Genomic DNA, 24,119 nt, shown 5'->3' on the forward strand with positions numbered 1-24,119 from the left:
TAAAATCCCATTTACAAGTTCTATTTAAAAATAAAAATAACTTTAAGTCATAAAAACATGTAAAGGGGTTTTAAAAACCCATTTACAAGTTTTACAAAACACTTAAAAGTCATTCTTCTAGTAAAGGGGGTTTTAAAACCCTTTTTACCAGTTTCCAAAAACTTGTAATTGGAGAAAAATTCCCCTACAAAACTAAAAGCTTCAAGGGGCTTTTGAAAAACAAATTACCAGTTACTGGTAATCATCAAAAAATTCCCCTACATTGAAGCAAAAACATAGCAAATGGACTCGAAACGCGACGAAATTCAAAACGTAGCTTGGGGATGGATCAACGATCGATCCAGTCCAAGGATGGGGCGAATTTATGCCTTGGGAAGCATGCCATAGAGTAAAATTTTTCTTTTTTTTAACAAAAATTTCCATGTGATAGTCCAATTTTTGAAATCAAAAATTGAGGACAACAAATTGAAGGACATATTTCAATTGAATTTCCAAGAATGATTGGAAAGGTTACCCCAGCCGTGTGCTTGTTTTTCTAAATCTTGTCATACATGGATAACTATCTGGTAACTTCTAATAATACCATCTTGTCTGTTGGATACTGTTGATGTGTTTTTTATGCACATGCGAACACAAAATAAAATACCAAAAAGTATCTTATCCTCTCTTAAACAAAATCTCTCAAATGTTGAAGATTAGCTTAAGGATCACTTGAGAAGACTCCAAGGTTCATGAATGTAGGATCACTACGTGTGGATAAGCTCTATTGGTTTGATGTGATTATGCTGGAATCACAAGGGGACTTACGTTTGAATGCCTGAATGCTTGATTTGCTGCAACTCAATCATCTGATGTTGCTATATGGTGATGCTATTTGTACTAAACTAGCTTGAGTTTGAAAAAATGGCAAAAGGAAAGGGTTGAGAGAGTCTATTCTAAGACCTAGAATGTAAGAAGATAGTTGAATGATTAGTTGGAATCCTACTGGGCAAGGTCTCACCATCAAACTGAACAATTTGACACAAGCTCAGTGCAATCTTCTAAGGATATTTCAAAGATGTTCGAATCATTACCATCAACATTGATCACCATTCAAGTTAATGCATAAGCAATGGACATATAACGATTCGAAGTTAAGCTCATATCACTCCAGTTGACCATGCAATACACACTTACAATCAGCTAGAGGCTAGTGGTATGGACAAAACGAATTCCACACAAATTCATTCAACAATTTCTTCCATTCAATCTAATCAACATGAAAATAAATTGAGAAGTAAAGACCATGCGGGTTGTTGAAACAACAAATCAAATTCACCATAACTTCAATGAAATCAATTGTTCTTTACAACAAGGTTTAGCAACAATCTTTGCCTTCTCCTAATCTAACTTCTATTCTAATTGCTATTCTATTCTCTCTATTCACTACTCTATTCCCTACTAGCCAACTATTAACCTTTACAAATGAAGAGTTCGAGCTTTATATAGAGAGCTCATTTACAATGAATGGCCAGGATTGAATCTCCATCAATGGCCAAGATTTTACAATGAAACCCTAATTAGGGTTTGTTACAACCAACTCTCCTTAGCCAATGGGAAAATTACATTCAATGATATTGGACCAATAGATATCAAAGGTAGGTACATTGGAGCTTGCACCTTCATATATGAGCTTGATTCATTGAACTTGGACGTGTTGAAGAGGAACCTTTTTGATTGGTGGAGGTAGTGATTGGGACGATGACTAGGATTCCACCTTTATCTTGCACTTCATAGTCTTGATTTGATTTATCATCATGAAGGGATGTTGAGAGATATCTCTTGATACTCAACATTATTCGATTGCTCAATGTGATGATGATGATGAGAAGCAAACTTTGATTAACTCTTCTGAAACTATTTGCTTCTTCAATCGTGCTCAATGTAGGTCTTGTGATGACTTTGGTTGATCCTCCTTCATTTTTCGACATACTTAATGAATGGTGCCCTTGATTGAATGTAGCTCTTCGTCGTACTGACTTCAATTCTTGGATTCCCGAAGGGAATTTAAGATTGTAAAACATCCTTCCATCATGTAGGTTATCCTTCCATCATGCTCTAGTGTTTGTTGATGAAGCCTCTTGATCTTGCATAGTGGTGATAGGAAGTACGTGTCATGGTCAAGTCATTCCTTCTATGTAATGTCCCTACTAGTTAGGGATCACTGTCCTGCAAAACAGATTGTTAGAATACAACATATAAATATATATATAAACCATTTTTTAATTTGCAATCTATCTTTAATACTTAATTAACATAATCATAATTTTCATCTAATAAAAAGGATACGAATTGTGATTAGTGTTAATTAAGTATTTTAAATTGCAAGTTAGATTAGTTATATATGTATATTTGTTGTATTTCTAACAATCTGTTTTGTAGGATAGTGGTCCCTAACTAGTAGGGACATTATAGTGGTATCAAAGCATAATCTTGCCATCCTGTGGGACAAAACTACAACATTGCTCTTTAATATGTGTGTACTTTCCAGATGAATATTTCATTCCTCACAAGTATATGCTTCCTACCTTGCGAATATTTGTGAATACTAAATTCATTCTTCATGTATGTTCCTTACCTAGCTCATGCCATGCATATATTCATACAGGTTTTCATATGCTTCATATTCTATGTACTTATGTACATGCTTCCTGCTTTAAAGGCTAGTGGTGTGAATGCTTATGAATGTGCTTAATGCCTTGCCCGTATTTATGTGCTTTACATGTGTACTTCATACTACATGTGTATTCATTTGAAAGTTTCTTGCCCTAAGTAAACAATTGACAATGTAATTCAAATAATATTGTAGTGATGGGATTCTTTGCCTTTCTCTAATACTTGCAAAGATAGGGAGTGTGTGGGGGAAAGGTCGAGTAAACCGGTCACATGGCAAAAATGTCCCAAGACGGGTAGCAAACCTTGAGGGAGCCGCATGTGGACTGTGTCATGCACCCTTGGCACAATAAATCCTCCATCTTGTAAAGATTAGCGGAATAGGGAAGACGAGTCTCATGTATCTATGGGAAGTAAATCACTTTGGTTCTACTTTTGGTTGATCTAGAATAGTTCCAAAGATATGAATTGACTGGTAAATGTGGATCAATCCAATGTCCTTTAGACTACATGCTTACTGTAATGTCCCTACTAGTTAGGGATCACTGTCCTACAAAACAGATTGTTAGAATACAACATATAAATATATATATAAACCATTTTTTAATTTGCAATCTATCTTTAATACTTAATTAACATGATCATAATTTTCATCTAATAAAAAGGATACGAATGCCATACGAAAGTATGTCCTTAGGCGGCCGTGAAGCTCGCCCTCTTGGAACCCCTTGGTTCCAAGCCCTCCAGGAAATCGAAGATGAGGTCGAATCCTGTCTTGGGTGTAACCTCTTACACCCAAGCCATCCAAGGAAGACCCTTGTCTATTCCTTGCCTTGGGTAATGCCTTCATCATCCAAGTCCTCAGAGGGGATTGGCCAGATCCGTCTCTTCCTGGTTGAACTTATTCAACCAAGCCATACATATGCATATCAATGTTCAATATATTCCTATCTATTTATATATATGTATTCAATAACATCTGTTTACACATATTTATCACATATGTTTACACATATCCCTTAACATGTTCATTAGCATATTTATACATATTAATTAACATATGAAAATCATTCATTGACATATAAATTAAAATCTTCATTAACATATTTATACGTAGTAACTACATTCGTTAACATATACATTAAATATGTATTAATTTCGTTCATTACATATATATATTAAAACATTCATTCCTTACTGTATATATTAGAACGTTAATTACTTATATCCCATAATACATACAGTAAGTAACCAGTAACATATATATGATATATTAATTTGTTACTTACCTATTATGTTCGCAGCAGTAGTGGTTCCTCTAACCGCAGTTTTTCCTTACCCTTCCCCCTTCCCCCCCTTTTTCAAATGGATGGGATGCCTTTATATATGGTGGGATAGAATGTTCTAAGAGACGTCTTTTAACTATCAATTGTTGTTTTTTTATTTTTATTTTAATAAAATCAAATTGTACTCCTCACGAATTGATGGCTTTAATCAATAATTATGTGCTTTGTTTCTAAACACACTCTTCTCATGAATCGCACCCTTGTAATCAATTATTCTCCTTGATCACTGGCTTAGTTTGTGTGAAACTAATTACTGTCATAATGTAAGCGCTGCTTATGTGTGAGTCGATTAGAATATTAAATAATCATATTCTTTATTGAATCGCACTTTGATGTTTCCTGATATTAATTGATGCTTTGACTTCTTATAAAACAAATGAGTTGTCTATGAATAATTATTGTTTATTCTATTCATTGCCATTCCCCATAAATTAATCGCTGCTCGTTTTTTATCATTGCTCGTTTATAATAGCATCTCCTTTATCGCTGTTCCAGCATTTCCTTTTGTAAATCGATCACTCCCCCTTCCCTTATTGATCGATGTCTTGTGAAGACTTTGTAATTGCTTGCCTCTTTTGACTAAGTCAAATCTGACTTGTTTAATTAACATTGCTGATTTGTCTTAACTGGTCGCACTCCTTAATGAATGTTTGTTCTTCCACTTGCCTTTCATTTGTCTTTCTTTATTAATATTAAGAATATGTAAATTATGTTTATAATAATATAAATTTATTTTTATTTGAATATTTTCGGAATATTATTAGATATTAATTAAATAACACATTCAATAAAAATTCAAATAGTAATTCGTTGTTATTATTATATTAAATAATAATAATAATTACTTCATTTAGGATATATATAATGATCAAGGAGGGGACATGACATTCTACCCTTGCTTGTATATCCTGCCTTATGATGATTGTATGATCTCTCCTTTTCCATCTTATGACCTAGTAGCACTTTGAGTCTACTTCATGCACTTGAGGTGTTCTTGATGCTGATGGAGCTTCTTGAAGAGGTCTTCCTTGTATCTTGTCCTTGGTGTTAAAATTTTCTCCTTGAGGTCCTTGTTCCGATCTTCCTTCAACCTGGCCCATTTGATCTCTTTCTTTACCTCCTGCAAAATGAACAATTGCACATCAAACACACATGATATATAGCTTGATCTAATCTTTGATTTTTGATGATTTCCTTTTAAATCTGATCAAAGGACTGACAATAATCAATGAATTCACTATGCGGAAGGCAAACTTAATGTCTTAGGGCAAATTTGGGCTGTCTTAATGATCAAATTTACTGATTGATATATCTCCCAGCTGAGTATAATATGCTCCCCCTTGATTAATTCAGATTCTTTAAGGTGATTTCGACTTTCTAAAGCATCAGATCTGTATCCTTAATGCTTAAATTGTTTGTCTTGATCCTCAGGTCTGCACTTTTAATGTCTAAGTTCGCCTTTGTGCTGGAGCAATTCGCTTATATTTTGGTGAAATTCGCTCATGAATAGATGAAATTCGCTTCCTTGCTGGAGAAGTTCGCTCAACCTGCTCTCAAATTCGCATTTGAAAAGAAGAAAATGCTTGAATTGATGGTTAAAATGAATATCTTGATCCTTCTTTTATAGGCGCTTAGGGTAAAAGAGGTCTTTTGGGTATAAGGCCGACTTGATTAAAACAACAAATTACCTCCCTCATGCTGGCCGACTTCACCTTCTTGCCAAAATGCTTGAATTTGAGGAATTTGCTCAAAACAAGAGGCAAGATACATGATTTCAAAAAATTCGCTCCATGTACTTTGGAAGGACAGGACCCAAATAAAAAATCTCTCCATGTCCTTTGGAAGGACAAGTTCAATGCAAGAATTTTGCTCCATGTCCTTTGGAAGGACAAGACTTGAAAATTGCTCTTGGACCTTAGCAAGGACAAGGTCAAGGTAAGAATAGTTCGTTCCATGTCCTTAGCAAGGACAGGACCTAAAAATAAAATTCGCTCTGTGTTCTTTCCAAGGACATGACTTGTATAAAAAATTCGCTCTATGTCCTTTCTAAGGTACGTGACCTTGATAAGAATTTCGCTCCAAGACCTTGGTAAAGACGTGATGAAATTCGCTCTCTGACCTTGGCAAGGACAAGACCTAAAGCAAAATTCACTCTCTATCCTTTGGAAGGACATGACCTAAAATGAAAAATTGCTCAATGTCCCTTGAAGGACAAGACCTAAAATGAAAATTTTGCTCAATGTCCCTTGGAAGGATAGGACCTAAAATGGAAATTTCGCTCTATGTCCTTTGGAAGGACAAGACTTAAAATGAAAATTCGCTCTTTGTCCTTTGCAAGGACAAGACTCAAAATAAAAATCGCCCTATGTCCTCTCCAATGACAAGGTCAAGATAAAGAAGTTTGCTCTATGTCCTTTGGAAGGACAAGGTCAAGATAGGAAGTTCACTCCACTTCCTTTGGAAGGACAAGACTTGAAGGAAAATTTCGCTCTATGTCCTCTCCAAGGTCATCAATTCAACATCCGCCTTAGGACCTATCCAAGGAATTTCACTCAATGTCCTTAGGAAGGTACGCCATCTTGAAATAAGTTCGCTCTAGGTCCTTTGGAAGGACAAGGTCAAGATGGAAGAGTTCGCTTTGTGTCCTTCGGAAGGTACGCACATGTTTTGGACAAAACTTGCTCTAAGACTTCTCTAAGGACATGACTTTGGAAATCTTCTTTGTTGGTTTTGAGCTCAAGTTTTCCAATCTTTCCACATAAAAGCACCATCAATTCGACTCTTAAAAACACCTATGGAGGAAATTCGCTCTGGGACATTAGCAAGGACATGACCTTGGTGAAATTTCACTCTAGGACCTTTGCAAGGTACAGGAGTCTACGTCCTTGGCAAGGTACGAGGTCAAGGTACTTGGGCAAATTTCGCTCCAGCGAGGGAGCAAGGCATGCCTCCTTAGGAAAGATTCTTGACTTAGTGTCATAACCCCTTTTGGACATTGGATTATTGCGATTAAATAAATGCGATAATTAAAACATTTATTAATTAACATTTAATAATATTGGAAAATCGTCTCATTTATGAGACTTCACGATTTTCCTCTAATATATAATTATTAATGTTTATTATTTGTTATGATTATTATTTATGTTATATATGATCATTATTTATTAATAACAAATAAAATTTAATATAAAATTTATATTGCTTAATATTAAATAATAATAATATAAGTAATATAAATAAATAATAATAATAAAATAAATACCCGGTGAGTGCATACGAGTAAAGATAATGCCAAATTGATATCAACAAAGAAGAACGAGCGGTTATAAGACAGGTCATCAAATAAAGCTCAATCTATTAAGGTAATAAGTAAAATCTATGTGCAGCAAGCTAATTCAATGATAATGACAAAGAACGACAAGGTTATGATAAGCATCGAGTATCATTGAAGTGGTTTATTGATCGTAAACAATGATCGATAAATAGCAGTGATAATATTAAAGATGTTAAGTAAATAAATTAATAATATTAAATAGAAGACGTGGCTGTTAGAGGAAGCCATTCCATTGAAAAGACGTAACTCTTAAACACTCAAAAGATGCAACCCTTTGATCTTGCAAGATATATCATGTGGATCGATCCCATTCTCAAAGGACATCATGGGATATCTTATTTTCTTACTTCATCCTTTGAGGATACAGCCGTGTTTCTCTTAGACGTATATTTCCAGCCATACGTATCAGTAGTCATACACATCATCAGATTTAATTATTCTATTTAACTCAAGCAGCACTCAGAAACATATGTTAATTCAAAATCATTTACAAAGGAAGGAATTCCACGTGGGAGGGGGGTCTTTGATCTGACAGATATCAGAATTAAAAGGGACTTCAATAGAAATTCAGATTTATTAGTATTAGAATACACTTGCCAAAGTGCTTTGTTGGCCCCACACAATAATTATAATAAAAGAATCTCCAAACAGCATTTGCAGCAATTAGAAGAGGTTTTGAAGGTTTCACATTTTTTTGTGTTTTTAGCAGCAGCTCCACTAAATGGAATGGGACCCACTTGTAATACTTTGAAAAAATTGGTTGTGTTTTTACTTCAACCCCACTTAAGCTTTCACAAGGAATTTGTAGGTTATTACCAAAGGGTCAATGAATGTCTAAGAGGAGTCAACAACATGTTTGTTTGGGAAAATTACTTGTGTTTTTTACCCATTCTCCACTACTTGTGAGATACCAATCAAATAAAAGCTGTAGTAATCATGATCAATTGAAGTGTCAACACATGATTTAGAGAGTTATAGGAAGATTATGGCATGGTATACATAAGGGAGACATATCAAGTACATTCATTAATTTAAGAAGAGGGAGAAAAATACATAAAAGGATAAGTAGGGGAAATTGGAGAAAGACACTTGAAGACTTTTTTTTCTTGTTTTCAGATTTGAATCTCTCTAGTGGAGCATAAGTTTATGATATAGGAGCACCACTCTCAAGTATATAAATGGAGAAAGCTATCAAGATAAGTTCTACCCTCTTTTAAGTTCTACCTTCTGAATTACTTATAGAAATTAAGTTAAATATTATAGTGAAATGTCCTCAGATTTGATAATATTTAATTTATAAATATATTATAATTCTCACTGTAAGTTGAAATTGTTGTCTCAGGACTGAATTAGGGAAAATCACAAAGAGGGACATTACACTTAGTCCTTTCACCTGACTTTGCTCAGTTTGTTCAATCTTAATTCCTTCATCTACAAGTCATTTTTGCGACACTTAATGTCTTACTTCACTCCACTCAGAAGACCAACCTGACATGATGACCTTCTAGATACTTGAGAAACTCTATCCCTTCAATGCAAAGACTAATAGCAAAGACTCTAACACAACCGAGAAAGCAAAAAGTGGGGGGTCCCCATTTGCAATGGGGCGATGTGTGAATACCTCACAACAGATACCTTGGAAGCCTATAAGGATGGGATGAAAATCCTTGCAATCTGATAACAAAACCAAACCCTTTCCATATACATCAAATCTAGTTCAGGTCATAAAATCATGTCTTAGGTGGCTTCTAAAATCGATTGATTGGTTATTTGACACTTTTGTTGCGACTCTTCAGAACTCTATGGCTACTGATTGATCCTTTAATGTTGTCATAAGCTATTTTGAATATCAATTCTGTTATGTCAGTGCCTGTTTCACAATTTATAACCCTTCTTGAAGCCATTATCCTTTGGTTTCGAAAGAGCTGGTAGTTTTTTTTTTCTATCTGAATTTGCTCATGAGCATTTTGCTTGTTTCTTGTGGCTGTGAAAATAGAGTGTTTTCCTTATAAATGAATATGTTTGCAATCATTCATTGGAATGCATGAGGATTAGGCTTTAATGGTTTTGTCCTTTTCTATCTGATATTGTACAGGCCATGAGGTAGGAAACCATACCATGCATGATGTGGCAAGTTGGTCACTTTCACCAGTAAGTAGTGATGTGATGCAATAAAGCCCACAAAATGTTTATTCAATACTAATCTCTGCTGATCAAGAGGTCTATTTCTATGCTCAGGATGTTTTTAAAAAGCAGCTTCTTGAGGTTGATGATAGACTGAAAAACTACTTTATAACAGATGCAACTCAAACACCTATCAAGTGGTTTCGACCTGTATGTCTCCTCTTTATTTATTATTTTTAATGTTTCATAAAAGGGTCAGCTTACTTGCACTTTCTATGCTATTTTAATTTCTTTAATATATCCTGCTACTAGGTTATTTAACTTCTTCAGACAAAAAGCAATCATTTGCTCTGTAACTCCAAGCTGCCTTTGTATTAATCACAAGCAGGGTCATGGATTCTATACAAGGAAGATGATACAAATCGCCAAAGCAAGTGGATATAGAACAGCCCTTGGTTCATTGTTTCCCTTAGACACATTGTTCAGTAACATGGGAAAACATATTGCTAAGTACTTGCTTTGGAGGGTAATGACTACTTTCAACCATTTTTTTGATATATTGAATATATTTTTATCCCTCTTTATGATTATACTCTCAAAATTTCCATTTATCCGATTCCTGAGATTGATTTGTAAATTCAATCAATAGGTTCATCCTGGAGCCATCATCATACTACATGATAGAGAGCCCCAGGCAAAGCAAACGGCAGAGGTAAATACTTGAGTATTTTAGTTCACAGTGTGACTATTGTCAGCGCCATTTCAGTTTTCTTGGGAGTAGTTTAGTGAATGATTTTAGATTTTGTCTATTTTTAAAGAAATTCTTTAAGAATAAAATATTTACTTAGGATAAGTTATTAGAAAGTGTTAAACAAATTTTATGCTTCTCTCTAGTAAATCTTAGAATGTCATAATGTTCAAATTAGCGCAGACGAGTAGCACGTCCCCACTCTTGGATGCTCCTTTCAAAGAATAGAGTGCAATGGCAACGGCTATGCTATTTGAGCCTCTAGTTGGTTGCATTGTGTTTAATGTATCTTGTTATTGTAATTTGTAACAGTGTTGTACATAATCTTACATGCAGACAATATATGTAATGATAATATTAACATTATTATTACTTGTATTCTTTAGAAACTGAATAGTCATCTTGCAGATGAACAGAACAGTCATTTCATTTTGATAATATCTATTTTATATCACATGTTCATGTGAATGAGAATTGGGTTTCGCTTCCATTTAAAATTCATTCACAATTGATTTTTTGGCTTGACTTTGGTATTAGAGCCCTAGGGCAAATATCCACTCACAGAAAATAAATTCATTAATAAAATTTATTAGCCACAGCATTCCTCCATTCAGAGATGCAGTTAATTCCAGTTCACAACAAATAAATTAGAGGTCAAAGTTGTGTTGCTGCATTTTTCAGTCATTCAATTCTCATTCATTTCATACCTCCCATTTTTCCTCAACTGTTTCTTCTTCATCCAAACATTTGAAAATTTGTGGAATTTAAAATTTAAAGACGTTAGAGAGAAATTGAGTAGCAGCAGCAGGCTCTTTCTAGAATCAAATAAAGTGATGCAGATTGCACTGGATAATACAGCTGCTGATGGAGTCAATGATATTCACAAAGCTGGTGCAATGTGACATGGCAATTGTGGTTTATTCTTCACAAATTTTCCAAGGAACAAGTTTTGAGAAATTTTGAAAGCTTTGAAGAGTATGATTTTGCAATAATTGTGTAATAACCACCCCTGATTTTGTTTTGGGGGGGAAGTATTTGTTTGCAAGTTTGTATTTAATGAAGAGGGTTTTCTGTTGTTTACTTTCATATTGCATTCAAGATAAGAAACAAGCACAAAACATTTTACTTTGCGACATAACATAGAAAATAAAGTGCTGATTTATAACAAGTCTTCATTCTAACTTCATCAAACTCTTACATAGCATTATGAATCAGATTTAAAACATTTAAATCATAATCAGACCTAATATAGTCTTCAAATCATTAAAGGAAAGCTCAGAACTGATTCCAATATCCAAACTTAGGCACTAATGAACAAGGGCGAATAGTAAGATTAATTAGCAAGTCTCCAAACACCATTAAAAATGCTCCAGCATTAAGAAAACTTCACCAGAAATTACAAGCGCCCAAGATTGATGATATAGAGCCACTAAAATGCAGATTTCAGACCTGCTACAAGTCCCACATGCCAAGGAAGGATGCTACGGACCTCTTTGAAGGGGCGGCTAGCTTCTAAAAATCAATAGTTCACTAAATATGCCAAGTGAATACTCTATTTGGGGTGCCCGGCTATGAGGAACACTAAAAAATAATACCCAAATGATTGCTGCCAAACTCACAGAGATATGAGCAAAAAAGTCATATCCAAAAACTGAGAAAAAGCACTCCAAAGCTCAGATTTTTCACAACAGCACTCAAAAAAAGCTTCTAATCTTCTCTAACTCAAACTACACTCTAAATAAGCACACGCCACACCAAAATCATGAAACCCACATCAGAATGAATATATCTTCATCTTTCTCATGGCAAAAATCACCCACAAGCCAAAATCACTGAATAACACAAACCCAAAAGCACCAACCAGCTATGGTGGATATTTCACAACCAAAATGAGCTACTCAGAAGAGGGATCTCATCCTCTATCCAGCCAAAGATGAACTCTAAAAATCAATCCGGTAGCATAACATTAGGTTGTCAAAGAAAGCAGAACCAAATGGGAGCTCAATTAGTATATATAGAGTTTGGGAAGAATTAGGGTAACCTTCATTTCAATTTGAATACATTTCCCTCCAATTTCACTTTCCAATTCAACACAAAATCACCTCCAAGAGGTTCGACCCACCTTTCTTGAGTTCACATAAATATTTAAAATTCAATTTTTTTCCTCCTCAAGACATGTTGTCACTTTGGGAAGCCTATTTGGCCCCTTTTAAAACAATTTTAAATTAGCACATTACTAGGTGTAGATCAAGGGGTACACTTTATGAACCCATTATCCTCACTCAAGTCATAAACTTACTTTATAAAAGACTTAAGTGACTAAAATCAAATATCTTTCGGAAAACATTAGAACTCACCAAGGCCAAAACTAGAAACCACTCACTAAACTGAGAGGATGGAAGCCAAGACCAAGTGCTAAAAATAGAACTCACTAAAAATAGACATGCTAAAAATAGAAAGTTTGTTGAAATGCTCTAAAAACCATGTCTAGAGCTCATGTCAAGACTGTTGTGACCTTTTCACACATCGCCCCATTGCAAATGAGGACCCCTCTTTTCTACTTTTTGGTCATGTCAGTTCCTACGGTTAGGTGTCCTAGTGTCAATTTTGAGCTGCAAAGTGAATTTTGCCCTTTGGGTATGATTTAATCTCCAAGTCTCCGGGTTGCAAATGTAAATAAGTCTTAGGGTTTGTGGGGTGTACAAGGTCAAAAATGCAAAAAGAAGGTCATGAAAGTCAAGTTTCCATTCTTTGGATTTGAGCAAGAAATGATAAAATGATTGCAAGATCATGTGAATTTTGGGGTGACGGATGAAAAGTCATTATGGAGGCCATTTTTCCACTCCTAAGGGTTTAAATTGAGGAACAAGATTATGAAAATCCAATAGTGCCTATGGAGAACGATTTTTCACTTGGGAATTGAATAAATGAAGTAACTTGAACAAGCAATTCAAATATGTCAAAAGGAAAGACCAATTTGTCCATGTGGAATACAAATTTCCACTCCAGGTAAAAGATGCAAGGAGGCAAAACAAGTCTAAGGGAGGTCATGTATCAAAAGTCCTCATAAATAAAGGAGCTTGACTATGATAAAATTCATATGGACTAAAAGGCCCCTATAGGAATTGATCCTCCACCATGATATAAGCAAGATCCAGACGAATTCCTTAAGATTAAAGACAAAATTAAGATCAAATTGTCCCTATGAGGTTCAATTCTCCACTCTGAGCATGAAAATCAACCTACCTATGGGTTGTTACTTTGAAACTTTGGACAAAAGTCCCTATGGAGGTTGAATCTCCACTAAAGGACTAAAATTGCAAAATTTTGGACAAAGAAAAACAAGTAGTCCCTATGACTATTGAGTTTCCACTTCAGGGATTAAATGTGCTAAGGAAGATAAAGTTTCACGAGGGATAATTTTATCCCTATGTCAAATCTTCACCATGGGAAAAACTTGCAAAGGTAATATGGATTTTATGAGGACTAAACGGAATTTTAAGAACTAAAAGTCCCAATAGAAATTGAATTTCCACTTGAGAGGTGATTTTATAAACATTAAACACATTTCGGAATGGACTAAAATGTGCTAAGGAACTATCAATTTAAATTATCTAAATCAGATTCCTAAAGAGAAAAGAAAAATTGCTATAGGAAAGATGAAGTTCATAAGGACTAAATTTTGTCCCTGTCCTTGGCAAATTTACACCAATCAACAACAAGCATTCAAGAAAAACAAACAATTTTCATTGAGTGAATTTCCCAAAGGTAAGAAAAATCCATATAAGGATCGAATTTCCACTTGATATCAATCTTGCAATGATAAGGCAAATTTCTCAAGGACAAAAAAAATCCTTAAAGGAATCGGATTTCCACTTAATGCAAAATGAGCTGAAGGTAATCCAAATTTCATAGGGACTAAATTAAGTCCTTATGCCTATCGGGTTTCCACCCTTGAGGTAATAAAAGAAATGAAATGTTAATTAAAACTAAGCGCTTGAATCAATATCAAAATTGCACACAAGAGAGAAAAGTCGGCTTTAATCACTAAACAAATGCAATTCGAATTTAAGCAAACACAAAAAACTGTTTTTTTCTAATGCAAGTTGGCTGTCTAAGGGAAGTGTAAGGGGTCGATCCTCGGTGAGAGATTACCTATATAACAAAGGAAGGAATTGAATTATTTCAAAACCAATTCAAAACTGATCTTCTAAATTTGCCCCAAGGATAGAAGACTCAACAAATTTGCTTCGAAGGAAGACTCTTTCAAATTTGCATTAAGGGAAGTTAGACTCAGCAAAATCATAGTACAAGGAATTGTTTCAAATTTGCATTCAAAGAAAGAGACTCAGAAAAATCACAGCATAAAGAATTGTCCCAAATTCGCATAAGGAGAAGTAAGCAAATACACACAAAAGAAAGAAGATAGATCACCATCAGCATTGAGCATTGAAAGAAGATTTTAACTACTAATTCACTTCAAAGGAGAGAATATTTTCAAGCATCAAGAGGCGAATTGTAAGAGATAAATCGTGTGAAACAAGACTCAAGTGGGCTGGTCCCTGACAAAAGCCTTTATCACTTTCAAGTTCTGATCTGAGTAATAACCAGACCTCTTTCATCACCAATTCATAGGCAAAAATCACAAAATCCAATCAATCATCGTTGATTCTTTTGAAGAAAAGAGCATATCTCAGATTGCTGAGTGGTAATCAGACCTCATTAAGGTGATAAGAGCTAGGTTTCTAGCATGTAATTTTGTTAAGTTACCTTAAGCATTAATTGTTTTAAATTCTGATTTTAGATAGTCAAAAGGTTTGAGTTTTCAAGTAAAATCTGAGCTTAGGTAGTCTTGAAATCAGCTAATCTTCTTTCAAAATTTTAATTGTCCTTTAAAGTTATTGACTTCAAGCTTCATGCGGGAACATGTTGGGGTCAAAGTTAGGCACAACTGTTAGGAAAGCTCAAATGAAGGTGTTGGAGGGATTCTATCCGGAATCCCAAATATCTTCTAAGTGGAAGAAAGTTGGAGATACCAACTTTGAATCACTAGACATGATTAAGATCAAGCAAAGGATGTAGGGAACAAGAGACCAAATGCCATCCTCTTTGGCAACCAACATGATGAGGAATGGGATAGATCAAGCAGCAGGTTTTCCACCAGCCCTATAATGCAATGAATTGATGGTTGAGTGTGCTAGGCGTTATGATCTACAATCAAGGACTATAAAAACACCTTAAGGAATGGTACTTGAATTTCTCGGTGAGGATTCAATAAGAGAAACCATTGGGATTCCTTATCATTAAGGAATGATAACTCAAACTAAGGAAGAATATCAAGCAATGTTTGAGAAGAATTCAACTGCAGGTATGACTCTTATCAACAATGAGTGATTGAGCCAAGGAGACATCATTCCAAGCTACCAAAGAAACTCACAAGTATAGATTTCAAGGACAATATGGTGACATGATATTCTTATTGAATAGGATCATGGGGGCTCCTCAAGGCGCGCTATTTGAAACATGGATGTGCTACTTCATAGAGGAGACTGCAGTTGGATTGGTAATGATAAATTGGGCAAAGATAATAAGTACAACTTGGATATTCAGCTAAGGAACTTAGAAAGAACAAAGACATTTTATATGAGTTCCTACATGGTATATATGTTGGCTAGGAACGTAAAGTATAGTGGGATGATATGCAAAGGTGAAGTTGGAGGTAAGAGAGGTCAGCTCAAGGTATACGATTGCTATCCTCAACTGCAATTACATGAGAAAGGACAATATAGAAGAGTGAATGATACGGTCTCAATGTATCTCACTCGCTTGTTACAAGGTCGATTACATAGAAGATTATACAAGGAGGGAATGGCATTGATAGAAAAATATGGATCGTGGTTCATCCAATTCACAACCTTTTTTTACTTAAGAATTCAAGGATGTTCAAATAATCCTTATAAGTTCCCGAGTTATCCAACAGATTAATTGGTGTTGCTTGAGGTAGTGAGACAATTGGCTCGACATCATTCAGGAAGAGAAGCATAGACCCGGTGTTGACTTTCCTATCACACTTGGGAAAATGTCAAAGATATACCCTATAGCTTTGGTGGAAAACAGCTAATACCGAGTTGCAATTCTATCAACTTGGAACATACAAGTCTAGGACTCACTTCGATTGTTTTCATAAGATCCATGCAACCGAAGGAAAGAAATACAAACACGAAATTGATCTAGAGGACTATTGGGCGAATCTCACCGATGAGTTTGGGGTTAGAAGGAAGATGTGGTCAAGAATGTCCATGGACTTCATGAGGAAATGTAGTCTCTTCCCAATTCCCAATCAAGCAAAGGATAATTGGAATCATATACACCCTCAATATGAGCAAGAGGACACACCTATCCGAGCACCTAATTGCTCGCAACTGGAGATGACAAACTTGAATACATTGATGAGAGAAGTGATTGGTTACTCAAGAGAATAGGTAGATCAACAAATCAAAAAATCCACAAGCTAAGGAAACAAAGTACTCCTTTGACATTTTGAAAGATAGAAGATGATGAATCTTTGTCTATTAAGATGAAATGATGAAAAGCAATGAAGAGGTAAATTCGGGTTTCTAGAAAGAGGAAAAACATGGTTGAAAGTTCACAAGCAAAAGACAAGGAAGTTCCTAGTCAAGAATCAAGACGTAAGAAACAGAAGTCTAATACTACTGAGTCCACCATGAGCACTTCAACTATTAGAGAAGTTGATGATGAAGCAAGACAGGAATCCCAAACAAAGATGCTATCTTCGGGAGATCATGATGCACACATATCCTCACAATCTATACATCATGAAGAGTAGAAACAAGGTTCAACATGTCCAACTAGACATCCTTTTGAGACCGAGGTAGGAGAAAATCTCAGACAATCCCATAATCCCAATACTAATGAAGAGGTGGATGATTTCAGCTTTGAGAGGACTTAATGATGATACTTAGCTTGAGGATGGAATGGAACTATCCACAGTTCCTGATTGGCTAAGAAACAACTTGAAGAAGGAAACAGTGGAGGAAGTCCGACCAAGTGAGGACATAGATGATTTCCTAGCTCGAATCGGCAAAGTTAAAGAGCAAAAGAAGGCTAAGAAGTTCTCTCAAATTACTAAATACAAGGAAGGATCATGCATCTTGCAAATGGCAATCCCCATGGTTGATAAGACAAGAGATGAAATTACTCCAACGGAATATGAAATCAAGACACTTGACCTTGGGCCATCAACAAAGAAACAAGACTTTCGAGAACTCCATAATACCACTAGGACAATTGAGGCAAGATTCGACAAGGTTGAAGGAAAGAAAGAACGATTGGAAGAAGAAAACATGAGATTGAAGGAGTTCATACAAAGGTTAATGAACCCAATGAGACAAGAAGATCCTACATTTGTCCCACCCTTTTTTATTCCTCAAGAGTCATTTAATAGCCATGAAGCAATGAGGGATACACATCAGGAAGTGAATGAATGGATTGGTGGTATTTCAAAGAAAGCAGAGGAATTTTTAGCTAGACTAATCCAAGTCTATGATAAGACAGTGATATGCATGAACAAAATACAAACCTTGGAGGGGGTGTGGGAATATTTTTGAATAATTCAAGATAAGACAATACCACATCGTAAGGTATTGAAGAGGATTCCTATGCCAATCGTGATCCAAGGAGTAATTGAGAAAGGAGATATATATGATTTCAATCATTGGTATTGCTCCTTGGTGATGAAGAAATCAGCATTTGATAGAGCTAATGAAGATTGCATTGAAATGGAAGGATCAATCAAGGAAATACAATCAAGAATCCTTGTATCAGTGGAAGAATTAGGACAAGAACTTACTACCTCAAGTGGTTTGAACTTAGAGGAATTGAAAGATAAGCTGAAAGTTGTTTACTTCCGAGAGGTAGAATCCATCAAAAGAAACTAGTTGGATGATCTTCTTTCCCTCATGATCTACATCAACAACTTTCAGAAACAAGAAGCTGATTGGGAGAACATCTTTGATGCTTGTACAGAAAGATTGGACGTGATAGAGTTTCAGCAAGATGCCTTGCCTAGTGTCACAATGGAGGAGCTTGAATTGGTGATATCTAGATTCATCGAATATGTCATCAGAGAAAGGGATAAGGGCAACAAGATTCTAGAAGATAGTTTGTTAGGTAAGTGTCATCTAATTCTCTCATTGGCTCTTGCTCCTCATAGTTGGTGATGGGGAAATGTGCCACTTTTGTTGCATTGCATGTGATGATTTGTTGTAAACCCTAATTAGGGCTTAGGTGGTTTGATCTTGGCCATTGATTTTTAGATCAATCTTGGCCGCTCTTTTGCAATAAGAGCTCTATATAAGCTCAAGTTATTTCATTTGTATCTAGTAAGGAGATTTTGGAGAATTGTTGCTACATTGCTGCCAGATTAATATAAGACATTGAATTTTGGTGATTTTATATTCTATTTTTATGGTTAACTATCTTCTCAATAAATTAAAAAAAAAACTAAAAAGAAATTTACTTAAGTGTTTTATTTAAAAGGAAGTCATGATGGTGAAACTTGTATGTTCATACTACTTATATTTGGTTGATTGTTGAATACTTTATGTGGTCAATTGAACTCTATAATTGAGCTTAACTTCAATTGCTATTCATTCACTGATATGCATTCCTTTGATGGTATTGATTATTGTGAGTGGTGATTTGAACATCATAGCTATCCTTAGAAGATTGCACTGGCTTTGTGGATTTGTTCTTCGCATGTCAAAGCAAAGTCTAGTTGAGTTTCACCAAAATTGTCCTTTGTCCTTGCATTCTTAGGTATAGTTTAGTATTCCTTAAACCTTTGATCTTTTGCACTTTTTTATCAAACAATCATTAGCAGTAGTAAGCGAAGTGTGTCATTGAAAATTATTCTAATCTAGACTCATTGAGCATTCCTTGTGTTTAAGTGATTTGTCTCCTAAGAACAACTACATAAGCCCCCTTGGATTACTAGTAATCACATCAACCATTGAGCTATCTACACGTCAAGACCTGACCATAGAAACCTTGTAGTCGTCTCAGTCGATCACATATTTTAGCTTCCAAGGTGATTTTGATCAAGAGTTGATAGAGTACCTTTGGTATTTTATTCTGTGTTAGAGGTGTCTAAAAAACACATCTACAGAATTGGCACTAGAAGGAGGGCTCCCAAAGGAGAAGCATCCGCGAGGAAAAATCACTATCCAAGGAAAGTGATTTATCATGAACCACGACGGTGTTGCCGCATGGAGATATATTCCTAGTATTGAAACCAAATTTGGGGTTTGAAAATGATCAAGAAGATATTCTTTTTGGTTTAAACAATCTTGCTTGGAAAGTGAAGAGAAGTGCAGTGGAGTATATGAGGGTGCAATTCGTGTTGGAAGAAGAAGAGAGAGCCCAACGAATTCAAGTAGTTATTGAAAGAGCACTATTCGACCAAAGGCTTCCACTCCTCCCCACACATCCTTAATAGGCCTGAAAGGCAATGACTACATGCTGGAGCGCATTAATTCTTTCTCACCTGAGAAACATCAAAGAGTACTAAGGTCTACACTAGGGTTGAAAGAGCTAGCTGAGTTGAGGTTTGTCTCCAAGCCAAGACGTGGGAAGAAAGGAAATCCTTCAAGTGAGCATACATTAAGTGTAGAAGATATCACAAGCTCATTCCAAACTTCACCACTCCAACAGCAAGTTCAAGCAGCCATCCGAGCAAGTATTCAAGCAATTGTACAATCAGTTGGTCAAACAAGCTCAATCCATCGGGTTCTCAACCGAGTTCCCAAACAAGTTTTCAACCAAGCGTACATGTAATGGCTCACAATAATCCGCCCCCTCCAAATGGTGCTGAGTGGATGGTCACCAACCCATCCCCACTTGTATTCAACGATTATCATGATATGCCAAACAATCTCGAGAGATTTTGCACCAAATTCAACGTGAATGATCCAAATCGGACAGCTAAGGACCACATCAAGATATTTGAAGATCTCCTATGTAATAGGCCAATTGAATATGGAGATGTAGCTTAAAGGCTTTTCCTATTTTCTTTGGGAGAAGAAGCATATTATTGGTTCATCCACTTGCCCACAGGTTTGATATCAACATGGGAGGGAATGAAAGATGCATTCATCGGAAAATTTGGTATTCCAATCACCCCTTTCAAGTTGTGCAGACAATTCGTAGAAGTTAAGAGACAAGAACGTGAACTGATTACTTCATTCAACAATTGGTTCCATAAAGCCTACACAAGGTTATGCACTCCTTGCCTGGTCACTAATGCAAGAGAGATATATTATTCGGCCTTAGATCATCTTGCCGCTATGTTTGTGCAATCTCATCCTACCTCGATAGATTTGAACGCAGCTTATGCAAGAGTTGTGGAAGTAAGTAAAGGATTAGGTGTAATTTCCCCACTTTGAAATAGAATTTAATGATAAATAACAATAATAAAATTTAAATATTAAAAATTAAATTAAAATATAAAACAACATAATTAAATATAATTAATTAAAATTTAATTAAGTTAATGAATGGTCAAAAGACATGGAAGGAAAAGTTGACTCCCTCAACAATGAGATATAAAAGGGAGAAGAGAACCTCATTTGAGAGGAGGATAATTTGGAAATGAGAAGTGCACATCTGATTTAAATAAGAAGTGCAGACCTGATTATGAAAGGTTATGTCCCTTTCAAAGGGCAGAAATAATGAAGAGTTGCACTCTTTCAAAAGGTGCTAATGGTGAAAGGGTGTGTCTCTTGCCAAAGGGCATGCATGATGAAGAGGTGTGACCTCTCCCTCACATTGAGAGATATAAAGGAAAGGAACCAAAGCATCCAGCAACAAGACCATGGATTGGATCAGATCAGAACTGTTGTAGCATCTTTGTTCTTGGTGGTATGCATGTGGATGTGGTTCTTGGTGGTATGCATGTGGATGTGCTGAATATGTATGCTTAATATATGAAGTCTGATAATGTTGTTATGCAGAATTTAGTAGTAATATTAATATAGACTGCCAGATGTTTCGCCTATGGAAACTATTTCCGAGACATAGGAAGTAAATGCATAGTACAGAATAAGAGATGCTAGTATGCCATAAGATAAGTGTTATAACTCCAAAGAACAAGTATACTTTCCTTCATATAGTCTCCAGTTACAATCATGATTTCCCGAGGGAACAAGATACAATATATAATACCCGAGGGGGGCGACCAACCGTCACGTCCAACTGCCCTTCGGATGAACTACTTGACTCCCATAACACACAATTACCGATGATGACACAACATAATGACGACACAATAACATAATTGATTATTCCCGACTACACAATATGTATAACAGTCATACGTAATTTCATACATATTCATAATACATGAAAAGTTAGTACACTTATAGTCTGAATCATGTTATTACTATCAGTATTTAAGAAGATGGGAATGAGATGTTCCAAAGAGGGGCAGTCTAAATCCAAGCAACAGGTTAAGTCCCAAGATAGGGTGGGGATCAGCAACCCATAAGCCTTGAGGGTATAGGCCCAAGATAGGTAAGGGCTTGGATCTGTAAACTTTGAGGGAACCTATTGTATTTGGTCTCTAAGCGCTTTGGTAACATACATAGACCCTTCTCCCTTAAAACTAAAGTAGTAGCAGGGTTTGATATCTATATTAAGAACTTTGAATAATGAAATTAATCATTTAATGAGGAAAATAAATAAGCACTTGTTAATAACTAATAAATTGAAGAATATCGATGACTGGCTTCATGATTAGTCTCTTAGTCAATTTAAGTATATTGAAATAGATTAACTATGTTAATCAGGTAGGGAACATTACATTAGGTCAGAGTATTACTAGGCCCTTGCTCCATATGTGATCACCCACAGCAGCAAACGAGTTTCATGGCATCAGCCAAGCTTTGATTCACCATACGCCAATCTTGAATCTGGTTCCACTATCGGTGTACCCAACGCAGCCATCTAATCAACCGGTACTTCATTCGGGAGCTTCGATTTCTCAAGCTTCTCAAACACATCCAGTGTTCCTACAAAGTGCAACAACATCTACAAGGATACGGGAAGAGAAAGTAGAGATGAGGGAGTTGATTGAGCAAGTAAAGAAGTTGTCCACCTGTTGACGTGTATTTTGTACACTGCCTAACACAGAATAAAATACCCAAGGGTACCTTATCCTCTCTTGAATAAAGTCTCTGATTGCTGAAGATGTCGCAAAAAAAGGATCAATCAGGGTGACTCCAATGTTCTTTGATGTAGGGTCTCTACGTGTGGATAAGCACCAGTGGTCATTGTGAATGCTGTTTCATCAAGGGGCCTTACGTTTCCGTTATTGCAGGAACAGGATTTCCTAAAACTAACAAGTTCTCAAAAAGATCAAAAGGTAGGGTTTGCAAGGGATGAATTCTAATCTAATCCTAAGAGTGACTCAATGTAGGCTAGATTTGGCAAGATTCTACCAATTTCAATATTGCCAAAACATAACAACTCAACTAAAATTGATGCAATCTTCTAAGGTGACTAATGATTTTCCAATTCATCAAGGATCATAGACACTACCATGAAGGTACATATCAATAGTTCAATGATGATTGAAGGTTTAAGTAATCCAAATATCTCCAGTTGACCACACAAGGCGTTCTTACAATTAGTAAGAAGCTAGTGGTTTGGAACGTGAATCTCACCAAAGATCAAGCTCAACACTTAGTCCTTCAAATTTAAAAACTACTTCGACCAAGAATGATTCAAGAAAGTAAGCAACCATGAAAGTAGCCACAAGATTTGCAATAAAACACCATAACTTCAATATTTCATTGATCTCAAAGCCAAAATAGACAACAATTGCTTGAAATTCTCTCTTCAAAACTCAATCTTGCTACAAAATAACTTTCTTCTCTCCAAAAGCTCTAATTCTATTCTAATATCTCCTTTCTAATCTTATTACAAAATGAAAATGAATGAGGGTATATATAGCATCCTCAATTACAATGAACGACCCAGATCAAAAGAAGATCAACGGCTGAGATTCTGACACCTAAACCCTAATTAGGGTTTATTACAAAAAGTTCCCCTTTTATTGAACAATATTAAATGCATAGCCAAATATTTAATTTGGCACAAAAATCTAGGAAACATAGACCAATGATAATTAAGGTGCCACATCATCTATAACAACCTCTCTTCTAGAACCTTGTTCCCTTTCCAATGCTCCTTCTTAGCATATGCAATGAATCTGGACATGATTCTTTCAATCTCAGCAATAGGAATCTCAAGAAGATTCCTCATTCGTTCCTCCAAGTGGATAATTTGATCAAAGGCCTTGAGAAGAGCTGCGTCCCATTCAGGTTCGAGTTCCTTGATTTTCTCAATCAGGAGCATAGTAGCAAACATTTGATCTCTTTGCTCATCTGTGATAACATTCTCATCTTTGCAAAAGATGACCTTGACCCTTTCTTCCAACTCTTGAAGATTCACATCTGTCTCAACTTCAATCCTTCTGCCAAGAATAGTACATAAAACCCCAAACACCTTATCCTGAATTGGATGGATGATCTCCTCAACTTGATTGCATTTGGTGCTGGTGTCTTCGAAAAGAACTTCCTTCATCTGGAGTAGAGTTGACCACTGGAGTAAATTATGAGCTCCTCCATCCATTATCTTTTCTTGTGCTAAGATCTTCCTCGGTGTTTGCCTGATTGCTTGAAGAACAGGAATGATAACATCTTTAGTATGAGCAAAGGCGGCCACTGTTATCATTAGGTTGTGGATGATCTCAAGGACCTGGATAGCTCGATGGATTGTCTACATCATTCTTGTTGCAAACTCAATGGCAACTGTATGGGATTTGTCAATCCAA

At 35.8% G+C, this 24,119-nt stretch overlaps 1 protein-coding gene across 2 annotated transcripts in view; it reads left to right on the forward strand.

The window, feature by feature from the left end:
- The window catches only part of LOC131035954 (uncharacterized), a 176,000-nt gene that overhangs the window by 142,294 nt on the left and 9,587 nt on the right, over window positions 1–24,119 (forward strand). For both annotated transcript variants that reach the window (XM_057967742.1, XM_057967743.1), the window contains 4 exons: window positions 9,431–9,486; window positions 9,574–9,669; window positions 9,848–9,985; window positions 10,109–10,171. In XM_057967742.1, coding sequence (XP_057823725.1) covers window positions 9,431–9,486; window positions 9,574–9,669; window positions 9,848–9,985; window positions 10,109–10,171 — 353 coding nt within the window. The remainder of the gene's footprint in view (window positions 1–9,430; window positions 9,487–9,573; window positions 9,670–9,847; window positions 9,986–10,108; window positions 10,172–24,119) is intronic.

This window comes from Cryptomeria japonica, chromosome 3, assembly GCF_030272615.1.
Source record: "Cryptomeria japonica chromosome 3, Sugi_1.0, whole genome shotgun sequence".
Taxonomy (NCBI): Eukaryota; Viridiplantae; Streptophyta; class Pinopsida; order Cupressales; family Cupressaceae; genus Cryptomeria; species Cryptomeria japonica.